General features: G+C 33.1%; 1 protein-coding gene across 2 annotated transcripts in view; it reads right to left on the reverse strand.

The window, feature by feature from the left end:
* Positions 1-27,935, reverse strand: part of RNGTT (RNA guanylyltransferase and 5'-phosphatase) — a 245,740-nt gene that overhangs the window by 144,154 nt on the left and 73,651 nt on the right. For both annotated transcript variants that reach the window (XM_054569701.1, XM_054569700.1), the window contains exons 10-11: positions 22,421-22,492; positions 17,396-17,560 (exon numbers count right to left, since the gene is read on the reverse strand). In XM_054569701.1, the coding sequence (XP_054425676.1) occupies positions 17,396-17,560; positions 22,421-22,492 (237 nt within the window). The remainder of the gene's footprint in view (positions 1-17,395; positions 17,561-22,420; positions 22,493-27,935) is intronic.

The following is a 27,935-nucleotide window of genomic DNA, read 5'->3' on the forward strand; positions in this document are numbered from 1 at the left end:
TTCAGTGAGTTTTTTTTTTTAAGACTCAACACATTTGCCCATTTCCTGACGGGTGATTTATGAGCCCACCTGCCCACAACGCGCTGAGTGTTCTGCATTTTTAGACCAAAAAACAGCATGACCCCTGTGCCCCACCCTCCCTATTCACCTGACCTCACCTCCAGTGACTTTCTTTTGTTTTCCAGGATGGAAAAAGTCCTCAAAGGGAAACATTTTGCCGACGTGGAAGAGGTGAAACAAAAAAATGGGAGAAGCACTAAAAGGCATCAAAATTGACAAGTTCAAAAACTGCTTTGAGCAGTGGAAAAAAAAGTCTCAATAGGTATATTGCATCAAACAGAGAGTACTTTGAAGGTGGCCGAAGTTTAAACATGTAAGAATAAACATACATTTTTTTATAAATAAATTCTGGGTTTTTTGGGAAAGGGGGAAAAGATCCAGCTGACCAAACACTAACAAACAGACAGTACTCTTTCCCCACTGTTTACTGTGTGTCCTTTTTCGTAAGTCATGTGACCATGTATTTGGCCCTATTTCCTGACTATTTTGTTCCTAGGTAATATATTTTTTAAAGTAATACACCTGTGTGCACTAAAATGTTCACAGCAAGAATCCAGAGTAGAAACAACGCAAATATCTATCAATAATAGAAGGGATAATTATGGTATATTCAGACTATACTATAATAAATATGATCCAACTATGTCTACATGTAACAAGAGATTAATCGCACAAATGTTAACAAAAAGAAGCCAAAAACACCAAAAAAAGTATATAATATTTCTTTACATTTATATAGAATTCAAAGATAATAACATGTAATACTTACTAAAACAGAAGTGGGGATAGTGATAATCTCTGGGAAAACTAACAGAGGATAGAGATTAGGAGGGCATCCAGGGTCTTTGATATACTGGTAGAATTCCAGATTTGTGTGGCAGGACCAAAGATTTGTTCACTGTGTGAAAATATTTGAAACTGAAAACATAATTCGTGTACATTTCAGTATATGGTATATATCTATGAAGAAGTTTGTTTAAATCACATGTGAAAAAAGTATTTGCTAAATTTTAGAATGCACATTCTTAATGAATTTCTGAAAAGCAAACTAAAATACAAGTAGTCAAAGACACTAAAGAAAAATGTGAAAATAGAATATTTTTAGAAGCTCTCTAATAAAAGAAAAACAAAAGAGGTTAGTTACTATTTCTAAGCAACATATGAGTTAGCAAAACAAGTAAGTAGAAAAAAAATGTGTCTACTTTTTTGATAATAAAATTCATAATGGAAACATAAAAGCTACAAATGTGTTAATGTTTTTTAAATATTAGGGGAAAAAAGTATAATAGCCTTACGGAGAACGCTTGAGTCAATGAATTTAAAGCTTTTCTGACATGACTTCTGAATGTCTTTTCATGAATAAACATAAAACCATATCCAATTAATTAGATAATGGGATTATGCCATATATTAGGAGTACTTAATCAGCGACTCCACAATCAAATCAAGTTCTTCAATGCTTTGCTTACACCCTGTGAAGTCATCATCGACTAAATTTTCTATAACTAAACATTATACAATATATTTTAAAATAATACTGCAATAAGTAGAAAACCATATAAAATAAGTAGCCACCAATCAATCTTACCAGAAATTTTATAAATTGTTTTAAAATTTCATTGCAGTCCAACAGTAACACACAAGTTTTCTATATTTTACTTTTGGTGAGACTGGCTCAGCTTGGGGCATAAAAATTACTAGATGTGTGTTCAATAACCAAGAAGTAAAATTCAACTAAAAAATGTATGTCCCTGATCTTCCTTATCCACTATAAAAGTTTACATTTCTTAATGCCTCAAGTCCATTCCCATTGATATACCATCTTTTCAATTCTTGGGGGAGAATTGAAACATATATTGCAGGTTTTAAGAAAGTCTATAATTGTTAAATATCTTCTCTTCCAGCCATGTGATAAGGGTAGTCAGTTTTTTAATTAAAAATATTAACCTATAGTATAAAAGTTACTTTTAAACTCATATGCTGGAAGAACTAAGTTAAGTACCTTCTATCATTTCAACAATGACCAATAGAGGGTTCAGCTATTCTATGCAACTGGAAAGGGCAAAAGCTATTATTTAACTTCAGTCTTCATTTTAAAACTCTTAAAAAATCTACCAGGTCAGGCATTAATACCAATGTATGGCTCACACTGATGAGCATTACATACTTTTTCTTAAGTGTTCAGTTGAATTCGAAAACATTTGTGTGACATATCAATTCTGTGCCTTAGTTAGCCTGCAGCAGATTTACAACCAGAGTTGGTCAGAACAATTAATCAGACATTTTAGGGGAAAAAAAAAACAACCTCCTAATCAATTTAGAGGACAATAATCTTTTTTTTCTAACTCTACTAATTCAGATCTGCTGAATGTTAATTGTAAGAAAAAAAATTTTGAACTATTGAGCAAACATAGAAATTACCCCATGTTTCAATGTGAATCTTTCATAGAAATATTTAAAACGTATCTTGCACCAGATGTAATAATTTCTTCATATTTTGGTGAACAAGATTTACTAAGCCAAAAAATGTTTTCTGGGACAATAGAATCTTGAGGTTCACTATACAAAAGCAATTAAGAATTCTCTTTGCTATGTATTACTGTGATTTTCTCAAATTTTCCTCTGAAATGGTAAATGAATGAGACTGAAAGGATCCATTGGGCCATATTCAGCTTCAATAATGAATGATATATTAATAGACTAGATAATGCAAAACTGAATTAGAAATATGAGATTAAAGAAAGTTATTCTCATTTTATCTTGCATCTGCTTTTAAGTAAAAATAGTTTCATTATTATATCTGTAATTACATAAAAATTAGGCATAATCATTGAAAACCTCTATGTGTAAACAATAGATATTCACATTTAAGCAAAGATTCTTCTCTTCAACTACAGTTACAACAGCAAACTCTCAAAGGTTATTTTTATTTTTCTTTTACTATGATACAAACAACACAACACTGACAAAGTAATAGGACATTTGTACATATAAATAACAACCTTTATGGCTAGATTTTCTTTATGAACTACTTAGTCTTAGACAAACACTTAAGAGCTATTAACTTATTTTTAGGTATAAAATTAAAAATTAAAGAAAAGACAATACCTAGGAAATAACTCTGAATGACAGACAAAATATGTAAGTATAAGTAAACCTAAATTTCCTACCTAGCAAAGTATGCAAAAAAATTATAGGTGAATACTTGTCAAATTCTTATTAAACTAGATGAATACATGTCCTTGAAAAATTAAATGTAATAAAACCATAGTTACTGTAATTATTTTTTAATCCTCTCAACAGTTATTAAAAAGGAGATCCTCACATACAGGATGGGGCAAAAGTAGTTTTAGAGGCGTTCATATGGAAAATAACATAATAATTAATAAATAATAATACAAGAATAAACTCTGTGTTTTGCATACTCACACTGTAAACCAACCAGTGTCGCACCCTTTATTTTACTTTTATTCTACATAGCAAATATCTTACTTTCGAAGAAATAAACATATCATTGTAAAAATATTTTCCACAGAATTTTAGTCAAGCAATCAATCTGCACATGAGAAAATGACTCCAAGCACAGAAAAGCAATAAATGTATTGCTTGTAACTTTTAAGAGATTATTAGGTCATTCCTTTTTTTTCCCCTTTTTTTATAAATTTATTTTATTGTGTGTGTATGAGATGGGATAGGGGGAACGGGTTTTGCTTATTTTTTTAATCAAGTGTAATTTCCTAAAACCATTCAAGACTAATTCCTTGTATCTTCTTTGACTGAATCCTGACCATATACAATCCTACAGGGAACACAGATAAGTATGAAGTTGAGAGATGCACACTAACAGGAAATGAAGAAAGACAACTCACTATTTCAGCAGGAACAGAACTTTGTAAATGGGAAATACTCCAAGAACAGGCTTAGTCATATTAAAGTAAAAATGTGGAGTGTAACAAAGAAGAAAATTATTTTTGCCAATTCAGCAGAGAAAATAAATGGGCAATTAGGTAAGAATAATACTTCAGTCAATCTTACTGCTTATAAATGACTAAAATGTTACAGTGGTCTTTCCATCTACTAATATAACTGATAACTACAATGCCCTAAAACTAAGAAAGGGGAAAACGATTATAAAATGTAAAAGCAGCGTTTCGAACTAAGAAAACAGTAATAGGGCTTAGCAGTTTAAGATACTATCTGTCTAGCAGCTCTGATACAAACTTTCCAAAACATCTAAAGAAATGCCTGTGAAAAAACACAGGATGAAAACTTGAAATCTCATACCAGGACAAAAAAGTCCACGTGCTATCAGAACTTCAAGGCTGATAGATCTCTACTGAAAAGTTTGGTCAACAGACCGTGTATACTGTGTAGGCAACAACCCTAACCAACAAAAATGCTCATTCCTATTCCTTCATTGTCCATTACAGATCACAAGCACAAAGTTTATACCAACCAGAGACCAGGCAGCTGTTCTCCCACGTGTACCTACAACACGACACAGCAAACCTGCTCCTACTTCTTAATCCATCTAATAGATGGTTTTCAAATTATCTCTACAAATACTTGGGGATCCCTTGGGTTCTTTCAAGTGGTCCATAAGGTCAAAACTATTTTCATAATAATACTAAGCAATAATTTATTCTTTTTATTATCACTCTCTCATGAGTATACAGTGCACTTTTCCAAAGGTTACATGATATGGTACCTTAACTGAGCAAAAAGGAACATGAGAATTCAGCTGTCTTTAATTAAGCCATTCTTTAAATTGCATAAAAGTAAAACAAAGTCACTCTTTACACTAAATTATTCTTTGCTTTAGAATATATATTTTTTATAAAATGTTATTTTTATTAATACAGGTTTATTATTTTTTTAAATGAATTAAATATTTTCTGTTTTAATTTTTTTTAACAGTTGAATTTTTCCTTTTCATTGAATTTACTGGGGTGACACTGGTTAATAAAAGTATATAGGTTTCAAGTGTACAATTCTGTAATACATCATCTGTATACTGAATTGTGTGTTCACCTTTCCAGTCAAGTCCTCTTCCATCACCATTTATCCCCACCACACTTTCTTCTACATCTCCCTACCCCTCTTTCCCTCTGGTAATCACCATACTGTTGTCTGTCTGATTGTTTTGTTTTGGGGGCTTTTTTTTTTTTTTTTTTGCTTAATCCCTTCATCTTTTTCACCCAGCCCTGCAACACCCTCCTTCCTGACAACGGTCAGTTTGTTCTCTAAGAGTCTGTTTCTATACTGTTTGTTACTTTATTTTGTTCAGTAGATTCCACATGTGAGTGAAATCTTATGGTATTTGTCTTTCTCTGACTGCTTTACTTCACTTAGCATAATACTCTTTAGGTCCACCCATGCTGTTGCAAAGGGTAAGGTTTCCTTCTTTTTTAAGGCCAAGTACACTGCATAAATGTACCACAGCTCTTTTTCCCCACTCATCTACTAATGGACACTTGGGCTGCTTCCAAATATTGGCTATTGTAAATAATGCCGCTATGAACATAGTGGTACATACAGTCTTTTGAATTAGTGTTTCAGACTTCTTTGGATACATTCCCAGAAGTGGATCATTTTTAATTTTTTGAGGTAGCTCCACACTGCTTTCCACAGTGGCTGCACCAGTCTGCATTCCCTCCAACAGTGCACTAGTGTTCCCTTTTCTCCACATGCTCACCAACCCTTGTCATTTCTAATATGGTAACTATTGCTAAATGCAAGGCACGTAAATAAAAGCTCTTTAGGGTCCTCAATAATTATTATCAAAAAGTTTGAAAACTGCTGCTTTAGACAGTCTAAGTCCTTTAAAGAATTTCACTTCCTTGACAGATACAAATAGCAAGTCCTAGAGACTAAGTGAGAAGAAAGAATGTGTTGTATGAGTTTTGTAGTCACCCATAATAGAAGTGCAGTAGTTGAAAAAAGACAAGAGGATCCCAGAGAGCAGAACATATTGGAGAATATAATATTCATACACTCAATCTGCTCAGAGGATCATACAGTAGAGGACAAAAGAATATTCCATTATATTTTAGCACAGTCCCAGCCAGACAACTGCTATGAATGTCAACTGGCATAACAACTAAAATTTAAACAGAGGGCAGAAAAGAACAATCTACAACCCTTGTCAGCTAACAAGCACTAGGACTGGATGAATGTTTCATTATTTAAGGAAGATAAATAGCACCATCATGAAAACATATAGGAAAAAGAGAGCTTTAAAAATAAATTCCATTTTAAAATTCCATTAAAAAGGAATAAAGTTTTAGAAAGTTTTCTATCCTCAGTAGGATGCCAGAGGACAAAACATTTTAAGAAAAAGAAAAGATCAAGTAATAAGACAAAAACTAGATAAGAAAATTACAAAGTGAGAGTAAAGGGAAGGATAGTAAGGCAAAAAGTAAATATTGCAAAAAAAGTAAAAATTCCACTTTAGAGAAAAGAAAGTGACATTAAAGAAAATTAATCTTTCATGTGAAGTTCAATCTCAAGATTTTCAGAATGCAGGAGGGAAAATGGAAAAAAATAAGTCATCATATTACATAAAAATAATCAACATCCAAGATAAAAATTTTAAGTATGTCCAAACAAACCAGAACACTTAGAACTGATGCAAGTACAAAGGACATTTAATAACCACATTTTTCTTGAAAATGTATTTGATTTAGCACTGTAGTGAAAGATGGTATATACTTCATTCCCCTTTTTTTTTAAATCCGAGGATATGTTTACTGATTTTAGAGTAAGGGAGGTGGAGAGGGAGGAAGGGGAAGGAGAGGGAAACATCAATGTAAGAGAGAAACATCGATCAGTTGCCTCCCGATCAGTTGCCTCCCGTAGGCACACCAACCAGGGACTGAGCCAGCAACCTACTTAGGTATGTGCTCTGACTGAGGATCAAACCAGCAGTCTCTTGGGCAACAAGATGACACTCCAACTAACTGGAGCCACCAGGCCAGGGCTATACGTCACCCCTTTTAACCAAAGACACCAGTAAAATGACAGGAATGAAATTGACCCAGAAAAATAAAAAATAATGGGAGAACCATCAGAAGACGATAAAGAGTTCAACAAATTTCTGATATACAGAGAACAGAAACTTGTTGACAGATAAATCAAAACAATGCAGGGAATGTCACTGAAAGAGAGGGGTGAGCTGATGGGTGAGCTGATGAGCAGCACAGTGACATCTGAGGAGAAAAACTCTGAAACTTCTAGGCCATCAAACAAGTGCAATAAGGATCAAGCATCACCTATTACATTTGGAGATTTCTGCCATCTAAGAAATTATTTTCTGATGAATAGTTTGGGACATTTCAACCTTAAATACTAGCCATTAATGCTTATAATTTCCTTCATCTACCAATAGCAAAATAAATTCCAATAACACATAGGAATATGTGTCACAGGAAAAAAATGAACTGTAATCCTATTTAAATTTCTTTAGTTAAAAATAAATTGTATGATATAAGAGAACTTAATGTCATCTCTAAGAAAAACCATAAACCTGCCCAGTGCTTTCATCAAATTCAAAGCTTTCAAATTATTGTCTTAAAATTGCAGCATGACCATAGATGCAGTTTCTCCTTCTCCTCCTGGAAATGACATCTAAGCAACAAGGAAAGATTTTTGTGTGATTCTTTTTTTTTTTAACCAAAGAGACTTTTTAAGTAACCCCAGTTTTCTGCACAACTCAGAGGTAAATATAATCTACAGACTCTAAAATACCAGAAACCTCAAGAGAAAAGAGTCTAAGAAAAGTTCAGAGAATGTCTGGAAGAACTAGCAGCAGACCTCAGAAACTGCACAAAAATACACTCCCTAAATGTAAACATCTTGCCCTTAAGTGTTAAAGCTAATTTCAATGCTTGAAATATTGAGTTCAGAAATCAGGGTGAAAGGGCTAGGAACAGAGGCACTTCAGCTCCCAGACTAGTTTAGAGCAACAGATTTGGCAAATCTACTTAAAAGAATCACACAGAAAAGCCATGCTGCCTAGAACAAGTCTGATTCTACAGCAAAAGTGAAGCTTTAGGTAGTATAACCTAAAATATTACTCCCCAAACCCCCCTCCCATAGCAACCTCATGCAAATAACTGGCCAGGAATGTATTATTTACTTAAAGATAAGTTATATTAATTTAAGAGAACATAGCATTAATACAAAAATACCAAATGAAAGAGGTAGAAATGAAATACTAACAAAGAGCAGACTTGGGAGAAAAATACTGCCATATAATGAATGAAAACTATTACCACTTTTACAGGACTTTAAAAATTAATAAAACTCTCATTGTTATAAAGAAAAACAACAAAGCAATAATGTAAAGATTCAAGGAAAAAGACGGCATAGCAACTGAGTAAGATAAAAGCTAACATGACACAACACAGGAAAAGTTGCAGGGAAAAAATGATCATCACATAGAAATGAAGACAGCAAAGAGGGTATTATTTAAGGGACATAACAAAATGAAGGAAAAAGAGTTTTAAAGGACCACAGCATCAATATTAGATTTAGAGCAGAGATTCTCAAAGTAGTCCCTAGACCAGCAGTTGCATTTTCACTCTGGAGAAACTGCAAATTTTCAAGCTACTACAGACCTATCAAAATGAGAATATCTTGGAGTGAAACCCAACAATCTGTTTTAACAAGCCCTCTAAATAATTCTGATGCACAACGAAGAGTTTGAGAACATCTGCTTTGGAAGGCAGAAAAGGGGATACAGTATGAGCACAGTCAGAATGCTCAAAGAATGAGACCAAACAATATAACATCACAAATATTTAAGGATACAAGTCAAGAAAACTTCAAACTTGAATCTACATATTAAAGGGGCATAAATGCCACAGAAAACTGACCTAGTAAAGTCAACACCAAGACATACCAAGTAAATTACTGAACTTTAAAGATGAAGAAATAATCTTTTGAGCAAAGAGATGAAAAGATTAAATTAATTGAAAGAGGAGGTTGGAGGGAGCGGGGAAGCTTCACAGAAACATTAAATGCTAGAAGACAGTGGAACAACACTCACAGGTTCAGTGTGAGCCAAGGATTTTATATCCCTACAAACAGCCCATCAAAAGTAAAGGTTACAGGCAAACATTTTCAAATATACAAGAACTAAGGGACCACTGTTCTCATGAAGTATTCTTGAGAAAACTACTAAGAGATAAACTTTCGCCAAGCAAGAAATGGCCGAGAAATTTATGGGAAAGGACTACTGTTCTTAAACCACTAAAAAATACTTAACAGTTAAAAAAAAAAGAGAGAGAGAGAGAGAAAATCATCTATACCAAGAATATGAAAATAATACAAATAAAAATTAAGAGGAGAAAGGATAAACTGGGACTCCAAGTTTATAATTTAATGCTAACAAATCAGTAGAATATAAACATATTTAACAGTAGGAAATATTCATTAAAAAGTAACAGCAGAGAAATGAAAGTAAATGAAAGAAGATGAAAACACATGCCAGTTATAGTATTCATAGATAGGGATTTAATAGGTGATGTATAAAGAAATACAGAACTAAGGATATCATATAAAAACATAATCATGAACCAAACCACTAGAATGAAAATACAGACCATGCAAAAACCCTAGAAAACTACAAACACATTGCACTCACACACATTTCAACAGCAGAATGAAAGATTCATGTTTAGCTATAAATATAGAAATATAACATAATGATAGCATTGGTACCCAACCTGTCTATCATATGGATAAGTGGAATAAATCATCACTTTAAAAAATAAAAGTTATGTACATTTCAACAGCAGAATGAAAGATTCATGTTTAACTATAAATATAGAAATGTAACATAATGATGGCATTGATACCCAATTTATCTGTCATATGGATAAATGGAATAAATCATCACTTTAAAAAATAAGTTATATACATGTCCACATGAGAACTTGCATTTAAATGTTTATAGCAGCATTATCCATCATAACCAAAAAGTGGAAACAAATCAAATGTCTATCACCTAAAAAATGGATAAACAAAATATACTAAAATATTATTTAGCCATTAAAAGGAATGAAATACTGATTTATACTACAAAGTAGATGAGTCTTAACAACATTAAGCCATATGAAAGAAGTCAGTCACAAAACACCACATACTATATGATTCCATTTGTATGAAATGTCTAGTATAGGCAAATCTAAATAGACAGAAAGTAGACCTGGGGTTGTCAACAGCCAGGGGTTTGGGAAAGAGTGAGGAGTGGTAGCTAATGGGTACAGTTTCTTTTGGAGGGAATAAAAATGTTCTAAAATTGATTGTAGTAACAGTTGCATAATGCTGAATGTGCACTGAATTGAATTCAATTAAATTATACATTTTAATTGGATAAATTGTATGATATGCAATTACATTTCAATAAAGCTGTTTAAAATTTTAAATAACAAGAGTTACAGTGTGAATCACAAAGAAAATACTCTGCTGTATACAAAGTACATTCTTAAAATAATGTAATTTCAAAAAATGGACATAATAAGATGGACAAAGGAAAATATAAATGAAAAGAAATAGGACTCACAATACTAGTTATAATATTAGAAGTCAAGACAATAAAAGACAAAAAACTCAAAAAAAGAATAGTTTATAACTCTAAGAAATGTAAGTCCAAATGAAGAAATAAACTCTATGAATTTATTATCACCAACATGCATAACATGAGTATTCATGAAGACACTTCAGAAGGCATTATAATTAAAACAGACGCTAGTTTTAGGAAGCTTTGATTCGCCATCGTTAGTCCAGGACAAAGCAACTGAACTGAAAATAAATATGAATATAAAAGACTAAAACAAAAGCATAATTAGTAAGGTAAATATGACTGACATATATCAAAATCTTCACCAAGAAAATTTTTTAAATATCATTATTTGAAGTGCCTGAGCAGAACAAATATTGATAGTACCTTATAGTAAACTCCAAAAAAGCAGAGAAAGATAATATTCCTTCATCTCAGCACAATAAAATTTAATATTAATAACAAACTCAGAAAATAAAAAGGCCCTTCCACCTTGAAATTTCAAAACTCTTTAACAAGTGCAGGAAAGACAAAAACAAACAAGTACCCTGTAACTATTACTACAATTTAAAATTGTAGTTGTGTATAACTTAACTAGATAAGAGAAAATTAATTTATAAAGAATGTAGAGAGTTAAATTCTATTTATATTTAATATGACTGAATACCCAGAAAATTCAAATGAATCAATTGAAAAATGTATTACGAACTAATAAAAAGCAGCAATATAGTTGGAGAAATACAGTATACCAAAATCAACAGGTTTTGAGTTTAAAAATTCATCTCATATTTTTAAAAATCTGCAAAAGTCCTAGAGCTGACATTATACTTAATGGTTAAAAAAAAAATTTTCCTACAGAAAGATGAGGAACAAACAAGGCTATTCACTCTATTCCACATTAAATGAGAGAGGTTTCTAGCCAGTGCAAAAGAAATAAAGATATGCAAACTGAAAGATTAAAGTAAAAGTGCCCTTTGTTTGTAGCAGTTGATATGGCTGTCTATGCAAAAAAAAAAAAAAAAAAGTCTGATGGAATCTATAAAAAAGTTGTAGAAATAATAAGTGTTTCACAAGATAAAAGATTAATATATAGAAAATCAAAGTATTCCTATATATTACTAACAATTAGAGATTAATTTTTTAAATACTATTTTCGACATTATCAAAAAGTATTAAATAAATCTTTAAAAAGTCATATGAGTAAAACCTGGGTTTACAACTACAGAAATTTCTTAGAGAAAATAAAATAAAAAGAGAAATATACCAGGTTGATAAATTAGAAAAAGTTACATTGATGTCAATTCTCCACCTAAACTGACCTATATTTTCAAAAAAACTTCAAATCTCACCATGTTTTTTTTGTAGAAATTGACAGCTGGTTCTAAAATTCGTATGAAAACACAAAGAACTAGAGTAACCAAAACAACTTATTTAAAAAACATACAGAAAATGGAAGCAGAGTAGGTAGCTGTTACATACACCTCCTCCCAAAACCAAACTGGAGTTACAACTAAAATATAGAGCAATCAATTTGAATAACCAACTGAAGACTAGCTGAAGAGAAGTCCTATAACCAAGGATTTGCAGAGAGAGCTGCATCAAGACTGGCAGGAAAGGCAGAGATACAAAAAGGGCTGGCCTGCTCCCAGGGGCTGCAGCTGAGGCTCCAGAGGGATATCTCAGCTGCAGAAGCACCCCCTCAGAAGCACGGGGTCTCAATCCCAAGCCTGACTCCCAAGCCCAGAGCACCAGGGCCATCAGGGAAGAGGCACCCACCTAACATTGGGCTGTGAAAATCGGGGGATTCTGACCACCAGAGAGACACAGGTCTGCTAGAGACAAGAGGTGTCCTCTTAAAGGGACAACACACAAAATCTCAGCCACTCTGGACCCTAGGCTCCAGAGAGGGAGGCTGGAGAGGACAAGACTAAAGTTTATGGCTCTAGGGAGAAAGATGAGGGTACAGCCCCTGGGACCCCTGGGACCTCTGGAACCCCTGGGCAAGTTAAAACCAAAATGAGATATCACCTCACACATGTCAGAATGGCTGACATGAATAAATCAACAAACAAGTGCTGGCAAGGATGTGGAGAAAGGGGAATCTTTTTGCACTGCTGGTGGAAATGCAGACTGGGGCAGCCACTGTGGGAAGCAATATGGAGACACCTCAAAAAATTAGAAATGGAACTGCTTTATGATCCAGCGATTCCACTGCTGGGAATTTATCCAAAGAAACTTGAAACACTAATTTGAAAGAATATATGTACCCTTATGTTTAGTCCAGCGTTATTTACAATAGCCAACATTTGGAAGCAGCCTATGTGCCCATCAGCAGATAAGTGGATAAAACAACTATGGAACATTTACACAATGGAATTCTACTTGGCTATAGAATAGAAGGAAAGCTTATCTTTTCCCACAGCATGGATGGACCTGGATAGCACTATGTCAAGTGAAATAAGCCAGTCAGAGAAAGACACAAGTGCCATATGATTTCACTTATATGTGGAATCTAATGAACAAAATAAAGTAACAAACAAAATAGGAACAGACTCATAGATACAGAGAACAGACTGGCAGTTGTCAGGAGAGAGTGGGTTTGGAAGCTGGGTAAAAAAGGTTAAGGGAGGAAGAAAAAAAAAAAAACCCACTCATAGACAACGGTATGGTGACTACCAGAGGGAAAAGGGGGTGGGGGCAGGTAGAAGAGGGTAAAGGGATGATTAATGGTACTAAATTAAAAAAAGACCTGACTTGAGGTGGTGAGCACACAATACATATGATATATTATAGAACTGTACTCCTGGGACTTATATAATTTTATTAACCAATGTCCATCCAATAAATTCAATAAAAATAAATAACAAAAATAAATAAAAGAAGTACAACACTGGAAGATTAATTCTATTTGATTTCAAGATTTATTATAAAATAAAAGTAAACAAGACAGCATGGTACTTGTGTAAAGATAGACAAATAGATCAAAGGAAGAGAATAGAAACTCTAGCAATACACTCAGAAACACATGACCTTATTTTTTATAAAGATCCAAAAGAAATTCAATGAACAAAAGGACAGTCTCTTCAATAACTGGCACAGAAACAATTGTATATCCATATGCAAACAAAAACATAACAGGCTTAAAATAACCCAAATGTCTTTGACTATGGGAAAATTAAATACATTATGATATACTGATAAAATGGAAATCTATTCATCTGTAAAAAAAATAATGAAAGCAATCTCTATGTATCATTAGTGGGGTCAGAGGGCTCAAGATATATTGTTAAGTGTAAAAAAAAAAAGATATAGAATAGTGTGTTAAGAATCCCCTTTTGGGTAAAGGGTGGGAAGAATATAAATAAATGTATTTGCTTATAGATGTATACATAAAGAAATTCTGATAGAAATACTAAGTGCTAACAGAAGATGATAAAATGGATAGGAAACTTTCAGAGAAGCTGTTTGCCATGTGACTTTTAAAATTTTGTTACCTTTATTTAATCTATTCAAATACAGTGGAATCTTGGTACTCAAACTTAATTCATTCCAGAAAACTGTTCAAGAGGTGATTTGTTTGAAAACTGAATCTCCTTTGTTTGTCACCTGAGAGCAATGGGATTGATCACACAGGTATCAGCATGCAAGGGTTGTTGGGTAGAGAATTGAGACCTGATATTTTGTTAGACAAGAAAGACATTTTTTCTGTGAACAACATGGTTGAGAACCAAGTTGCATGAAAACCAAGATGTTTGAGAACTGAGGTCTGACTGTAACTCTTTACTTTTTTTATTTTTTTAACATAACTTATGGCATGTGTTCCGTTATTGTTTTACTGAATTTATTGGGATGACACTGGTTCACAAAACTATACAGGTTTCAAGTGTACAACGCAATAAAACATCTGCACACTGTATACTGAGCCCACTGCCCCAAGCAAAGTCTCTTTCCATCCCCATTCCCCTCAACTTTGTTCAACTCAACCTCTCCCCCATACCCCTTCCCTCCGGCTATCACCAAACTGCTGTCTATATATATGTGTGTATATATATATATAATATACATCTACATTCATATGTCTATACACACACACACACGGCTATATATACCATTTTTTTGCTTAATCCCTTTACCTTTCATTCAGCCCCCCAGTCTCCCTCCCCTCTGGCAGCTGTCTGTTTCTTCGGTGTATCCATGTCTCTGCTCCTATGTTATTCATCAGTTCATTTTGTTTATCAGATTCCACATATAAAAGTGGAAACGAATATATGTACCCCTTTCCAATGAACATGAAATATATGTTCATTGTAGCATTATTTACAATAATCAATATCTGGAAACAGCCCAAGTGCCCATCAGTAGGTGAGTGGATAAAAAAGCTGTGGTATATTACACAATGGAATACTGCTCAACTATTAAAAAAAAAAATCCTTTTTTTTTTAATGCTCACCCAAGGATAAGTTTCTTGATTTTAGAGAGAGAGGCAGAGGGGTTAGGGGGAAGGTGAGAGAGAGAAATATCGATGTGAGAGAGAAACATCAACTGGTTGCCTCCTGTACATGCCCCAACTGGGGATCAAACCCACAACCCAAGTACATGCCCTGACCAGTGACTGAACCCGCAACCTTTTCTGGTATATGGGATGACCAACCAACTGAGCCATGTGGCCAGGGCAAAAAACAAATATTCTTTTTTAACTGGCCTTCAAACAGGAAGTGCAAATAAAACTGTAATTTGGGAAATTGCTACTTGTTATTACCATTTTAGATGCTTTATTGTAACTATGTACACTCAGTTAAACACTGAGCAACTCATTATCCCTGTACTGTATTTGGATCAAATCATATAAAAGGAAAAAGTTAACAGAGCTATACTAATAAAGTTCTAAAATCAAAGTTATCTTCAAAATTTTATAGATATACAGAAATGAAATTCTATGTTTTCTATGAAAAAGTATGTATTTTTCCATAGTTGTAAATTGTCTAAAACCACATAAAAATTGGCTTCCCTCATAGAAATGCTATTCCTTGACAAATGCTTTATCATTCATAATACCACTATTTACCATTCCCATTAGCCAATATAATAATAGTAAAAATCTCTCAAGCAAAAATCTGCCAACCGTAGCTACTATCCTATATCTGGTGTTACTAGTCTTCCCCTTTAGACCAACTCTGCTGCAAAATGTGCTTTCCTTCTGTATACTACAACCAAAAACAATTTCAAGAGAAACTGAGAACAAAAATAACAATGAGGACTGAAAAGAAGGGAAGAGACTAATAATCAAAATCCTAAATAATAGAACTTCTTTTTTAAAAAACCCTGCAGTTTTAAAAGGGGGGTTATATAAGCTAAGTAGAAAGAGAAAAAAATAAGAGCATCATGTTTTTCTAGTGAAATAATACATTAAAAGTTGTTCAATATGACTGCTTCAGATCCCTACAGAACAGTCCTCATAGCTATCCATTGCTAAATATTTCTAAGAAGCACTGATTTTGACTAATGAAACTATACTAAGACACATTTTCTTAAATGCTGAACTTTGAATTACGACAGCATAAGCTGTCAAATTAGTTTTTCAAAAAATGAATGCAAACTGAAACAATTTGGCTTTTGCCCAAATTTACACTGTATTTATAATTTAGAAAATATTTCTGTAAGAGTACATTGCTCCAATTAGCAGATTTCCACCAAGGGTGTGGCCCAAATTAACTGGCAACGTTATCCTTACCCACCAATCGGGCAGGGCACGGAAATACACGGCTCTTTCTTTTAAGCACCCCTATCATACGCCTGCTGCCAAAACAGGCACAAAAGGCAAGCAGTGAACTGTGGGAAGATCACAGCTGCAGAAGCCAATCATCAGTCCCATGCCAAGTAGCACTTATGCAAAATATTAATGAAAAAAGCATAATTTTATATTTGTTTTTTCTTCTCAATATATTTTTATTTATATATTTATATGTTGAGAAGAAAAAGGCTCAATAGTGCTAGAATTACTGCTAATATTATACCCAAAAACAAATACCAAACTGAGTGGACATGAGTAGAAACAGGTAAAATACAGCAAAAACTTACATCATCTAACATATGAGGTTATATTAGAAAGGAGATTAAAACATAATTGCCTATGTTGCTGTATTTCCTATATTATTCTATCGTAACCCCTTCTTCTCCAAAAGAATAATAATTTCACGGTGCATCTTTACTATCAAATACTATGCAGAAGCTAAAAAATAATGTGGCAAATCTCTATGCATTGACATGGAAATATTTCCAAGCCACACGGTTAACTAAAAAAACAAATAGTCCCAGAATATTTAATGTGGTATATTTTAAGTGCCCAAACAACAAAAATAAATAATAAGAGAAAACATTCCATGTCTGTATGTAAATACATACTATAACATATTATAAGTAACTGGTTATTTTAAATAAAACTATGTTTGAAACACTGTTGGCCTTCAGAAGGCCTAACAAATTATTTTCACTCTCATATAACTCTATAATGCTTACAGCTTTGTAAAAAACATGATATGGCCCATAACAACCATGAATCAAAAACTATTATGAGAAACAAGGAAGCAGCCTAGTTTAAGTTTCCATCACTGAGAATCTTACTAAAGAGAAGGCTGTACATGTTTGTCCAAAATAGTACTATAGTCAAGAAATTTCTGGAAAAATCAAGACAATTAGGCAGGATAATGTTATTCATATCCCTCTCGCAAGCTGAACTAGGATACAGTATCAGTATTATTTAGAAAATGTTACCTTTCTTGAAGTTGAAATGTCAAAAAATGGCTTATTTCTGACACTAAACGGTTCCTGCGTTTTGTCAATGAGCCCAGCCTTCATTTTTTCATGTCGAGGATTTATTATTTCTCGTTCTATACACTGAAGGCGAACATTAAAATCACAATCTCCAACAGGTTGTGCCTAAATTAAATGAGACAATTATTTAAATTTTAACTCTGAAAACTACTTTTTCAGCATAATTATCAAGGCTTTCACTTTGTGCATAGCAGTCTGTGTAAACCGCATCCTTTGGAGTTGTCCAATACAGATCCTGCACAACCACACATGCCAATCCTGAACACTAATTTGACTAATGATGGAAGCATACATAAACACAACACACACACACACAGTTATTTATTTCAAAATTATAAATGCAAAAAGTAATATGGGAAAGTGGTCTAAATCTAATGTAAACTGATCTAAAATTTTCACATCTGAATTAAAGTATAAATATACTCACTAACCATTTTTATCATTTTTGTGAATTGGTAAAATTATATAAATTCATAAAATCTGTATAAAAACTAAAATCCACATAATTCTGAAAAGTACAAGCAAATAACACATCAAAATAAGCAACTTCATCGCCTATAAAGTTTTTTGTTGTTTAAAGTACTAACACTTTGCCGGCATTAATAAGCAGAAGATATTTATTAGACAAACACAACCTCAACACTGAAAACTAATATAAAACCAAGTTTATTTAATATATTCTGCTATACAGTTATAAAGAAAGTTCTCTTCTCCTTCATATGTATATATACTACCTGGCATACATATATAGTATATATGGTTTAAATCATGAAATAAAAAGTACATGTAAGCTTCTTTATTAGTTGAGGGTAGGGGTTTGCCCTATCCTGATGTTATATACAAATATAGCTTAACATATCAACTGGATGACAGTAATCTCCAGATTAATAGCATCACCTCAATGGTATATCAAGAACCCCTCTTCTTTATTTTGTAATTGGACACTCTTCTATGCATTTTTCACTTTTCTTCCTTTTCTGTAACCTATGTCACTCAACCTAACATTCACCCAAGCTAATATTTACAAAGGGGTGGCAGGACCTGCTTAAGCTGTAAACATTAAATATGCCTCAAATATGATTTTTTTTCTCAACTTTGAAAGGATGACAGTTTTGATATTCAGTAAAGAAAAAGGAGCAAGACAAAGTGAGCAAGAGCTAGCTGTGCTATAGAGTATGTTCCCTTTACATGAAGGTATATAACTGTTTGTAAAGGGTATTTATTGAGGAAATGCTAATAAATAACCACTCAGTGTAACCTTTTCCATGTCACCTACATCATCAAAAAGTTAAAAAAAACTAAAATGTCCAGGTTATTAGGCCTATTAGATTAATTCACCCTTATAAAATTAAAGTGAAACAAGCAAACCCTATTTTTTTAAGAAAATAAAAAGACTAACAACTGCTAAAAAACACATTAGTCTAAATTCCCTCCTAGATTCATTTTCCTTTAAAATATACATAAATTCACCAAAACAAAAGTATATTGAAAACAAGTTTATCTTCAAATCTATCCTTCCTATTTTAAAGGAAGCTCCTGGTAGGTAGGTGTTGAATCAGTCAGAACAGACTACAGAAGTACTCAATAACTATTGACTAATTGGCCTTCCTGTTTTGAATTCCTTCTCACTTCAAAACACTATCCATGCTGCCACTACACTTACCTTTCAAAATAATAAAAGTACGATCTTATCATTACCATTACACCATAACTAAACCCTTCAATAGTGTCCTATCACAAACAGAACTAAGCTAAAATGCCTCATTCCAGTAAACTGGCCCCCTGCTCACCCATCCATGCTCATTTCCTGCTATGTACCACATATCACCACACACCAAGCACACTAACAACCATCTAATAAAGCTCTTGATCAACAAGACTCAATCCTTCAAAATTAATATGTGTCACTTTCTCTCTAAGCAACTCCATGCTTAATGACTCAACTATACCCAGGGTAGGTTGGAATACTTTCACCTCTTTATTATTTCTCATGTATTTCTGTATCTCTCCTATACTTCTGTTGTTTTACTCATATTATTATAAATATTTATTTACATTTATGTTCTCATCCATAAGACAAATGGTCTACAAACTTCTTCTAATTTTGTATCCAATATAAACACATATCCTAACAAATGTATATATGTGTATTAACTTTGAATAAATTGCATACATGTACAACTGTATAATGTTATAAAACAGATAAAAATCATATAACTATAATAAAGGTAAATAGTAGTTTTCCTGTTTTCTTCTCAAACCCCAATGAACTGTTGTGTAAGTAGCCTTCTTTGGAAGCCAGTGCATTATGAATTCCTTGAAGGCAAGAAATTATGGCTTATTCATTTGTGTACAATACGTAGAACAATACATGACATATAGAAGGTGATCAATGAAATCCTAGCTGGACAAAGGATAAACTAAGAAACTGAAAAGTTTTTAACTTATTTTTTAAAATATTTTTATAATAGTGACCTTAACTTCGTTATTCAAAATAAAGTGGTTAATCATCAATGAAGGCTCCATAGTAAATTTAAGTAGTAAAATAGTAAAATATACATACCCTAATATCAAAAATGTAAAAAATATGACTTTAAAATCAATAAAATATGGGAAAAGGCACTCAACAAATAGTTATTGAATGAATGATTATAGACTTAGCAATGAAAAGCATAATTTAATCTTTTTACTGCAAAATATGAATGAATGTCTTAAACAAGACAAATACACAAACTCTGAGTTCTAATAATATGATTTCATTAAAATGGAAAACTTCTGTGGCTCAATGGATACTAATTTGGAGAAGATACTGTTTGCCACATTTATATCCAAGAAAGAATTAAAATAAAGAAAACTAATTTTTAAACATTAAGAAAAAGATTGGCAACCAAACAGAAAAATTAACAGATCATTTAAACCTGCAATCATTTTTCACAAAAGTCCACACAAGTAAAAACAAATGTATAAAATATATTTAACTTCATTAGTAATTAGGGAAAAGCAAATGAAAACAAGATATTTCACACGTAGCCATTTGGCAAAAATTAGGTATGTAAGAACACCAACTGTTTTAAATTGGTATAACTACTTCTAAAAGGAATTTAGTGATATAACTAATAAAGCTGAAGATTCCAATTTAATTTGAATCCCCACGTAGTAGGAATGAGGAACTGGACTGTTTAAACACTTCCCGGATGATTACATCCCAAGAATGAGAATTGTCCTAGAAAATCTTCGATACATGTGCACAAGAAAAACACAAAACTGTTCAATACAATAGTAGTTTAACAGCAAAATACGGAAAGTCAAATGTCAATCAATAGGAAAAAAGATATCGTCCATACATTTATATTATAATCAATAGTAATCAAAATGAATGAACTAAACCTACAAAATAATGTGGAGCAAATGTTAGGGACCAAAGTACAGTACAATGACATTTATATAACCCTAGAAACCCTGCAAAAGAATACCACATATATTTTATAGACATACATTGGTAGTAAAGGTATCAAAAACACTCATGGGGGTTAATAACCACCAAATTCGGGGTAGAAGCTCTTGCTTCTGGGTAAGAGGCTCAAGGATAAGATGACAGAGGTTTGCACAGAAAACTTCTACTGGATTTGTAATGATTTTTCTTATTAGAAAGAAGTAAAGTAAAAATGATAAAGTTAAGCTTCAACAAATCTGTTGGTTAGTACATAAGTGTCCCTTATATTATTCTCTATAATTTTATGCATGCTAAAAAAAATTTTCTAAAGAATTAGAAAGCTATTGCCTAACACAAAGTTTCCAGGTTAAAAGGTGAACCTGCACTGAATACATTTTAAAGCAGAGTTCAGTATCAAGAGGCAAAGGAGACAGCACTCCCCTATTCCCAAAGAAACAAAGCAGCAACAACCCTTTGTCTTGTTATGGGCCAATGAACATTATTACAGGATCTGTGATTAGAGTAAGTCAATTCTGGAAAGCATCACTCTTGAGACATACAGCAGTCACAAAAAGAACAAACAATGGTTTCTGACCCTGAGTTTCCTAAATTTGAAATTGTTTGAAATACAGAAATTCAACAACAAATGAGGTATATACATGGAAAATTTCTAGGAAAAAAAATGCCTTTAAGTCATCCGGATTAATATAATCTTCAATCTTAATACTACAATTTAAAATATATACTGCCAGAAAAAAAAATTTTTTTAACTTTTATTATAAATCCTCAAAACCTTAAAACTTAACACTTTTAATTCTAGAATTAACTGCTTTCAGTCAATTTGGAATACTAAGTGATTATGCAACCTGAATAATATATTTCAAGAACACTGATTATGCCTTTTCATAGATGTACACTATTGAAAGAATTTCTTCCATTTACAAAATTCATCTTGTACTGCCTAAATAATTTCAACATTCAATAAAACATTAACAGGCAAACTAATTCTTGGCTAGTTGAAAACTGCAGGAAATAGGTAAAAAATATAATTTCTCTTTTTTGGTATCTATTTATAACAGGGAATTTTATATTTTATTTTTAAGTGTCATGCTTGTACTCAACAGTAACACATTTGTGCTTCCAAGTTACACATTCAACACTCACAATCAACCAGTTTCTTTTTCTTTTAAGTGCCAGTAATAAAATTTGGGGACTTTTTTTAAATCAAGTACAGGATAACTAAAAAAAAAAAGTTTCCATTTTATAATATACTATCTTGTTTTATCACAGTTAAACTGTTTTTTTCTGTAATCACTTGAAGTACCTAAGGAATCAAAAGATAAATGTGCAGAATATTAGGCAGTAAGAGAAAGAAGAAAATGTATAGGTATTGACAAAAAAAATCAAATGAATAACTTGAAAGAGTCACAATTTTTCTTTCCTACTCTAAGGCAGTAATATTTTTTCATATGTTAAAAACATCTATTATATCAGTGACGAATTTTAGTTTATAAATTATAAAAGGTACTTACATTAAATTTAATTATGTCATAAATCAAATATCTAGGAACGGCTTGTCCATTTACTCTGTCAATAATCATTTCCTTGAAAGAGAAAAAAATAAGTTTCTTCATTCTTTAACAGCAATTTCTTTAATTTGTTTGAAATATAACAGACACACAGAAAGCACATAAATCATAAATATACAACCTGATGAACTCTCAAATGAACACACTTGTATCTCACTCAAATCAATATTGTCAGCACCCCCAACATTCCCATCATGAATTTATTCTGTATGAGATAAAATGAGATGACACTATCTCCTCATTATTTTTTATATTTGAATTACTATGCCATGTTTTGTTTTGTTTGAATTACTAAGCAACTATTGGATTTTAAGTGCCAAATATCAGGAACATTTTAAAAATTATTTTATTAAGTCATTATTGATTTATATTTTGTTATATACCAATTACTTTAATCATAAAATCCACAGATATATATGGTATCCTTAAAATAGATACAATTCTCATACAACCCATAAGTTCTTTCTTGGTTCCATGTCCCTCTACTACGATTCAAGGGAACAAAAAAAAAACATGGTATGATATAACATATAACAGCCATTAAATAAAAAGAACTTAAATTCTACACTCTAACAGAAAAGAGATAAAGGATACTAAAGAATGATTATAGGTATACAATGCAATATTTTATAAAACTTTAATTCTTAATAATAGGTTTGACCTAAAGTTACCTCACTCTTTTCATAGTCTTCCGAAGAAACTAGACAGATTTTTAATATAATTTCATGACAGGAAATACACACACAACCATCTAAAATTAAAAAGAATACACTGATCTAGGATAAATATATTTTGTTGTTTTAAGAAATTATTACCAATTAATTTGTCTCAAATATGTTTGTTAAACTACAGACATTTATGATTGTTGTCTTGAACCCAACTCTTGACATAAATTATATCACTTTCATTATTTTAAACTGTTTACTGAAATATTTTAAATACTTGTGACTGAGAATTTTATGAGCCAACAAGGTGGCACTAATAATAGGTTTCAATTCATTATTCTTTTCAAAGCTGGGTAGACAGAAATTAAGTGGCCATCCAGGTTCAAACAGCAGACATCGTAGAATTTCCCTCCCAAAATACCTGACAAAATGAGGAGGAAAAAATCTTTTTTTACACATTAAAATAGCAAAAAATAAAATTTAGTAACAGCAAACAAAACAAGTAAAAAGGAAAAACAAATGAGTAAGCTCTAAAAATTGACAGCCATGGAAACTGCCAAGATTCTAGTAAAACAAAAAGGCACAGCGGAGTTCAGTTCCAAACCCACTTAACTCCCAGAAGCCCTACTTGCAACATGACAAATTCTTGATAATTATCACTATTACCTGCAAATATACCACATTTTGCCATGTTTAATGCGCACCCATGTTTTAGCGCTACCCATGTATAGCATGCATCCTTAGTACTACCCATGTATAATGCACACCTTATTTTTCCCTCAAAACCTTGGGAGAAAAGTGCACGTTATACACAGCAAAATATGATAGAGAGATACAAACTCGGTGGTTATTCTTGTCTACATTTTCCCCCTCTTCAGATTTATAAAGTAATAAAAATAACAGAGCACTATTTCTGCTCCCAGGCTCCATGCTGAATTAAAAAAATAATCTGAGTACTACTGGAATAATATATGGTTCCCAAATAGCTGAAGAAAACATTCACCAAAAGTTTTCTAAAAGCAAACAGAACCCAGGGATTCTAACAAAGACCCAACACCTAGGCCGAGTTCTTTCCAGGGAGGCCCTCAACACAAGGCGCCCTCCCACGCAGCTGCCACTGCTGCCCCAGGCCACAGAAAAGTGGGTAAACATACAATGCCTAAGCTTAAAACCTGGTTAACTGGAACCGTTTTACACTGTTGGTGGGATTGTAAAATGCTGCAACCACTATGGAGAGAAGTATAGCAGTTCCCTCAAAAAATTAAAAATACACCTTGGCTGGTGTAACTCAGTAGATTGAGTGCTGGCCTGCAAACCAAAGGGTCGCTGGTTGGATTCCCAGTCAGGGCACATGCCGGGTTGCAAGTCAGGTCCCCAGTAAGGGGAGCATGAGAAGCAACCACATATTGATGTTTCTTTCTTCTTTCTCCCTCCCTTCCTCTCTCTAAAAATAAATAAAATCTTTTTTAAAAAAATTAAAAATAGAACTATCATGCCCTGGACAGTGTTGTTCCATTGGAGTGTCATCCTGTAACCAAAAGGTCACAGGTTCGATTCCCAGTCAGGACACATACCCACGCTGTGGGTTCGATCCTCAGTTGGGAAGCATGCAAGAAGGCAACCAATCAATATTTCTCTCACATCAATGCTTCTCTCTCTCAATCCCCCTCTCTCTCTCTTTTTCTCCCCCTCTCCGCTTCTTCTCTCTAAAACAACAAAAAAAAATTGTCCTTCGGTGAGGATAAAAACAAAAATTAAGTAAAACTATGATATGATAGAGCAAATCCATGTCTGGCTATATATCCAAAAGAGTTGAAAGCGGGGTCTTGAAAAAAATATTTGCATACCAATATCTATAGAAGCATTATTCCAACAGCTAAAAAGCAGAAGCAACTCAAAAGTCAAACAGATAAATGGTGTGTGTGGGGCGGGGGGTTGTGTTTGTGGGTGGGTATGTGTGAGAGAGAGAGAGAGAGAGAGAGAGTGTGTGTGAGAGAGAGAGAGAGAGAGAGAGAGAGAGAGAGAACACTATTCAGGCCTTGCAAAGGAAGGAATGTTGAGGACATTGTGCTAAGTGAACTAATAAGCCAGTCACAAAAAGACAAATACTGTGCGATTTCACTTATATGAGGTATCTAAGTAGTTGAATTCATACAAATAAAAAGTAGAATGGTGGTTAGCATGGGGTATTAGGGAGCTGTTTCATTGGTATAGAGTTTCAATTTTACAAGATAGAAAAAAGTTCTGGGGATCAGCCCTACCACTGTCCCAGCTTACTGCCTGAGGAGCGTTTCCAGGATTTGATGCAGGCAAGGGGATCCAAGGCGGAGCCCAGCTTTTTTGCTCAGTTGAGAAAACAGAACAGGTTGTCTAGGGAGACCAATGAAGCTAGAGTTCTGAGGGTAGAAAAATGCAGAGACAAAGACAGAGACAGAGACAGAGAGAGAGAGAGATGGATGTGCGGAGAAGGAACTCCAGAGGTCTGCAGACAGAACTCCATGAGTATTCAGCAGAGTATGCACGTAATAAAACTATTCAAGGCCAGGCAAAGAAAAGCTTTAGAGGGAACCAAATCTGACACTGACACCGGTTGGGAATAAGATGCCTGTTCCTGCCAGCCTGACTAGAAAAATCTCTTCCTTCACAGGGCATTCAGTACTCAAAAGGATCTTGTCTCAGTAGAAGAGAACAATTATCCCTAACAAATCTTAAATTCAATACTCAAAAGTTACAAAGTAGTTCCAGAAAAATTAACTGCATCCCAGAACAAGCTCACAAATATTTATGGGAATACAAAAATATTAAGACCCCAGCAAGGTAAAATTCAAAATGCCTGATATCCAATAGAAAATTACCAGGTATACAAAGAGGCAAAAAAACACAACCCATAAAAAGGAAAAAAAATCAATCAATATAGGCCCCAAACTGAAAGAGATCTTAGAGTTAGCAAGCAAGAACATTAAGATGGCTTATTACAACAGTATTTCATATATTTAAAAGTTAAGTAGAGACATAAAAGACACACAAACACACACAAAAAAGCTCAAAACCAATTTCCAGAGGTAAAAATGTCCAAGGTAAAAAATACTGTGGTCAGAATGAATAGCAATTTAGACACTGCAAAAGCACAGATTAGTAAAGACACAGCAACAGACACCATTCAAAATATAACAGAGGAAAAAGTTTGGATTTTTTTTTATTAAAAAAGCATTAAGTAATTAAATATACAAAAGGAGAAAGGGCAGAAATAATGACAAAAAATTCTCTACTTCTCATGAAAATTGTAAAAGATATTCAACAAACCCCAAGCATAAGAAACCTCAAGAAAATTACACAAAGGCACATCAACCTTTAGATCCCTCAAGAGCTCGTTAGACATTGCTCCATTGTCTTTTTGTATTAAGTATTACTGGGGAGAAATCTGAAGCCTGAATCCTGCATTCTGGGCTCCATCTAAAGAACACAAAATTTTCTGCATATTTAACTTTTCTATCCTCCTTACTTTTCTATATTCCATTCCCTCTAGTTGAAGTCCTCAGGCATCCACCCTTCTGCCTAGTCACTCAATATTCCTTGAACCCAAACTATGTATTAGGCATAGCTCCAGGTGCTGGAGAAATTAAGCCTATAGTCCTTACCTTCAAGGGACTTACAGTCTCAGGGGGGAAATATATAAGGAGCTAGGTCCAATGAAGAGCTATATAGTTTTAATGACAGACAGCCATAGAGATAGCATGACCATGTAGTTTATGTCTAAATCAGGATACTTGTGAGACTAAAACAGATTGCTATTAATAATTACACTAATGTGATGAGTGTACACCTATACTACTATTCTGGACAAATAAGGACATATGGTATAAGTTTAAGGAGTAGGTTATTTCTACTTGAAGAGTAAGAGAAAGTTTTGATAATAAGGTGTGACATCCATTAGTTGAATCTTGAAAGATGAAATGGATATTTTCTAGCAGAATGGTGAATGGAAAAAATGGTATTACAAAGGCAACAAAAAAGATGGTTTGGGGTAAATTGTCCAAAGCTCAATATAGGAGAAACTTACCGTTCAAGGGCTCTCAGCTGAAGATGATGCTAAAGATACTGGCATGGCCCAGATATAATGAATATTATGTTGAGTAGTTTGGCCTTCATGTATGGGCAATGAGGAACCTTTGAAGGGTTCTAATGAGAGAAAGTAATTAACTAGTCTCTGGAAAACCTGTGGGCCTTCAAAGCTCATCTCAAGGGTAACCCATTCTTTAAAATCCTTTCAGATAAGGCCCACTTCTTTCTAATTATCACATCCATCTAGATGATAAAGTGTTATGGAATTAGTAATAGTCATACAGTCTTTTGAATATACTAAAAAACACTGAATCGTACACCTTACAGTGGTGTATTTTATAGTTTGTTAATTACATTTTAATTTTTTAAAGCGCAACTAATTTTTATCCTAAAATCAGTTCTTCAGACTGAAGAAAAATGATAGAACCCCAGATACACAGCATATATTAAATGTCAGCAACATACATATTGATTATACATGTTCTATAGACACAACAAAATGATTAAACGAAAATACATCAAAATGTTAAAACATCATCTCTTCTTGATAAATTTTTCTACTCTATAATGTATAGACTTTCCAAAACTTTTTAAATGAGCATGCATAGTCCTCTATAAAAAATTAACAGTTAAAAAGACATGGCATTTCCCCAAGATTCTTACTATTAACTTTGATGAAATGCCATATCCTCCTCTTAACCTCAATATAAAATTGACTTAATTTCACTGAT

This window comes from Pteronotus mesoamericanus, unplaced genomic scaffold, assembly GCF_021234165.1.
Source record: "Pteronotus mesoamericanus isolate MK-2021 breed Mesoamerican mustached bat unplaced genomic scaffold, CSHL_Meso_final contig_20, whole genome shotgun sequence".
Lineage (NCBI taxonomy): Eukaryota > Metazoa > Chordata > Mammalia > Chiroptera > Mormoopidae > Pteronotus > Pteronotus mesoamericanus.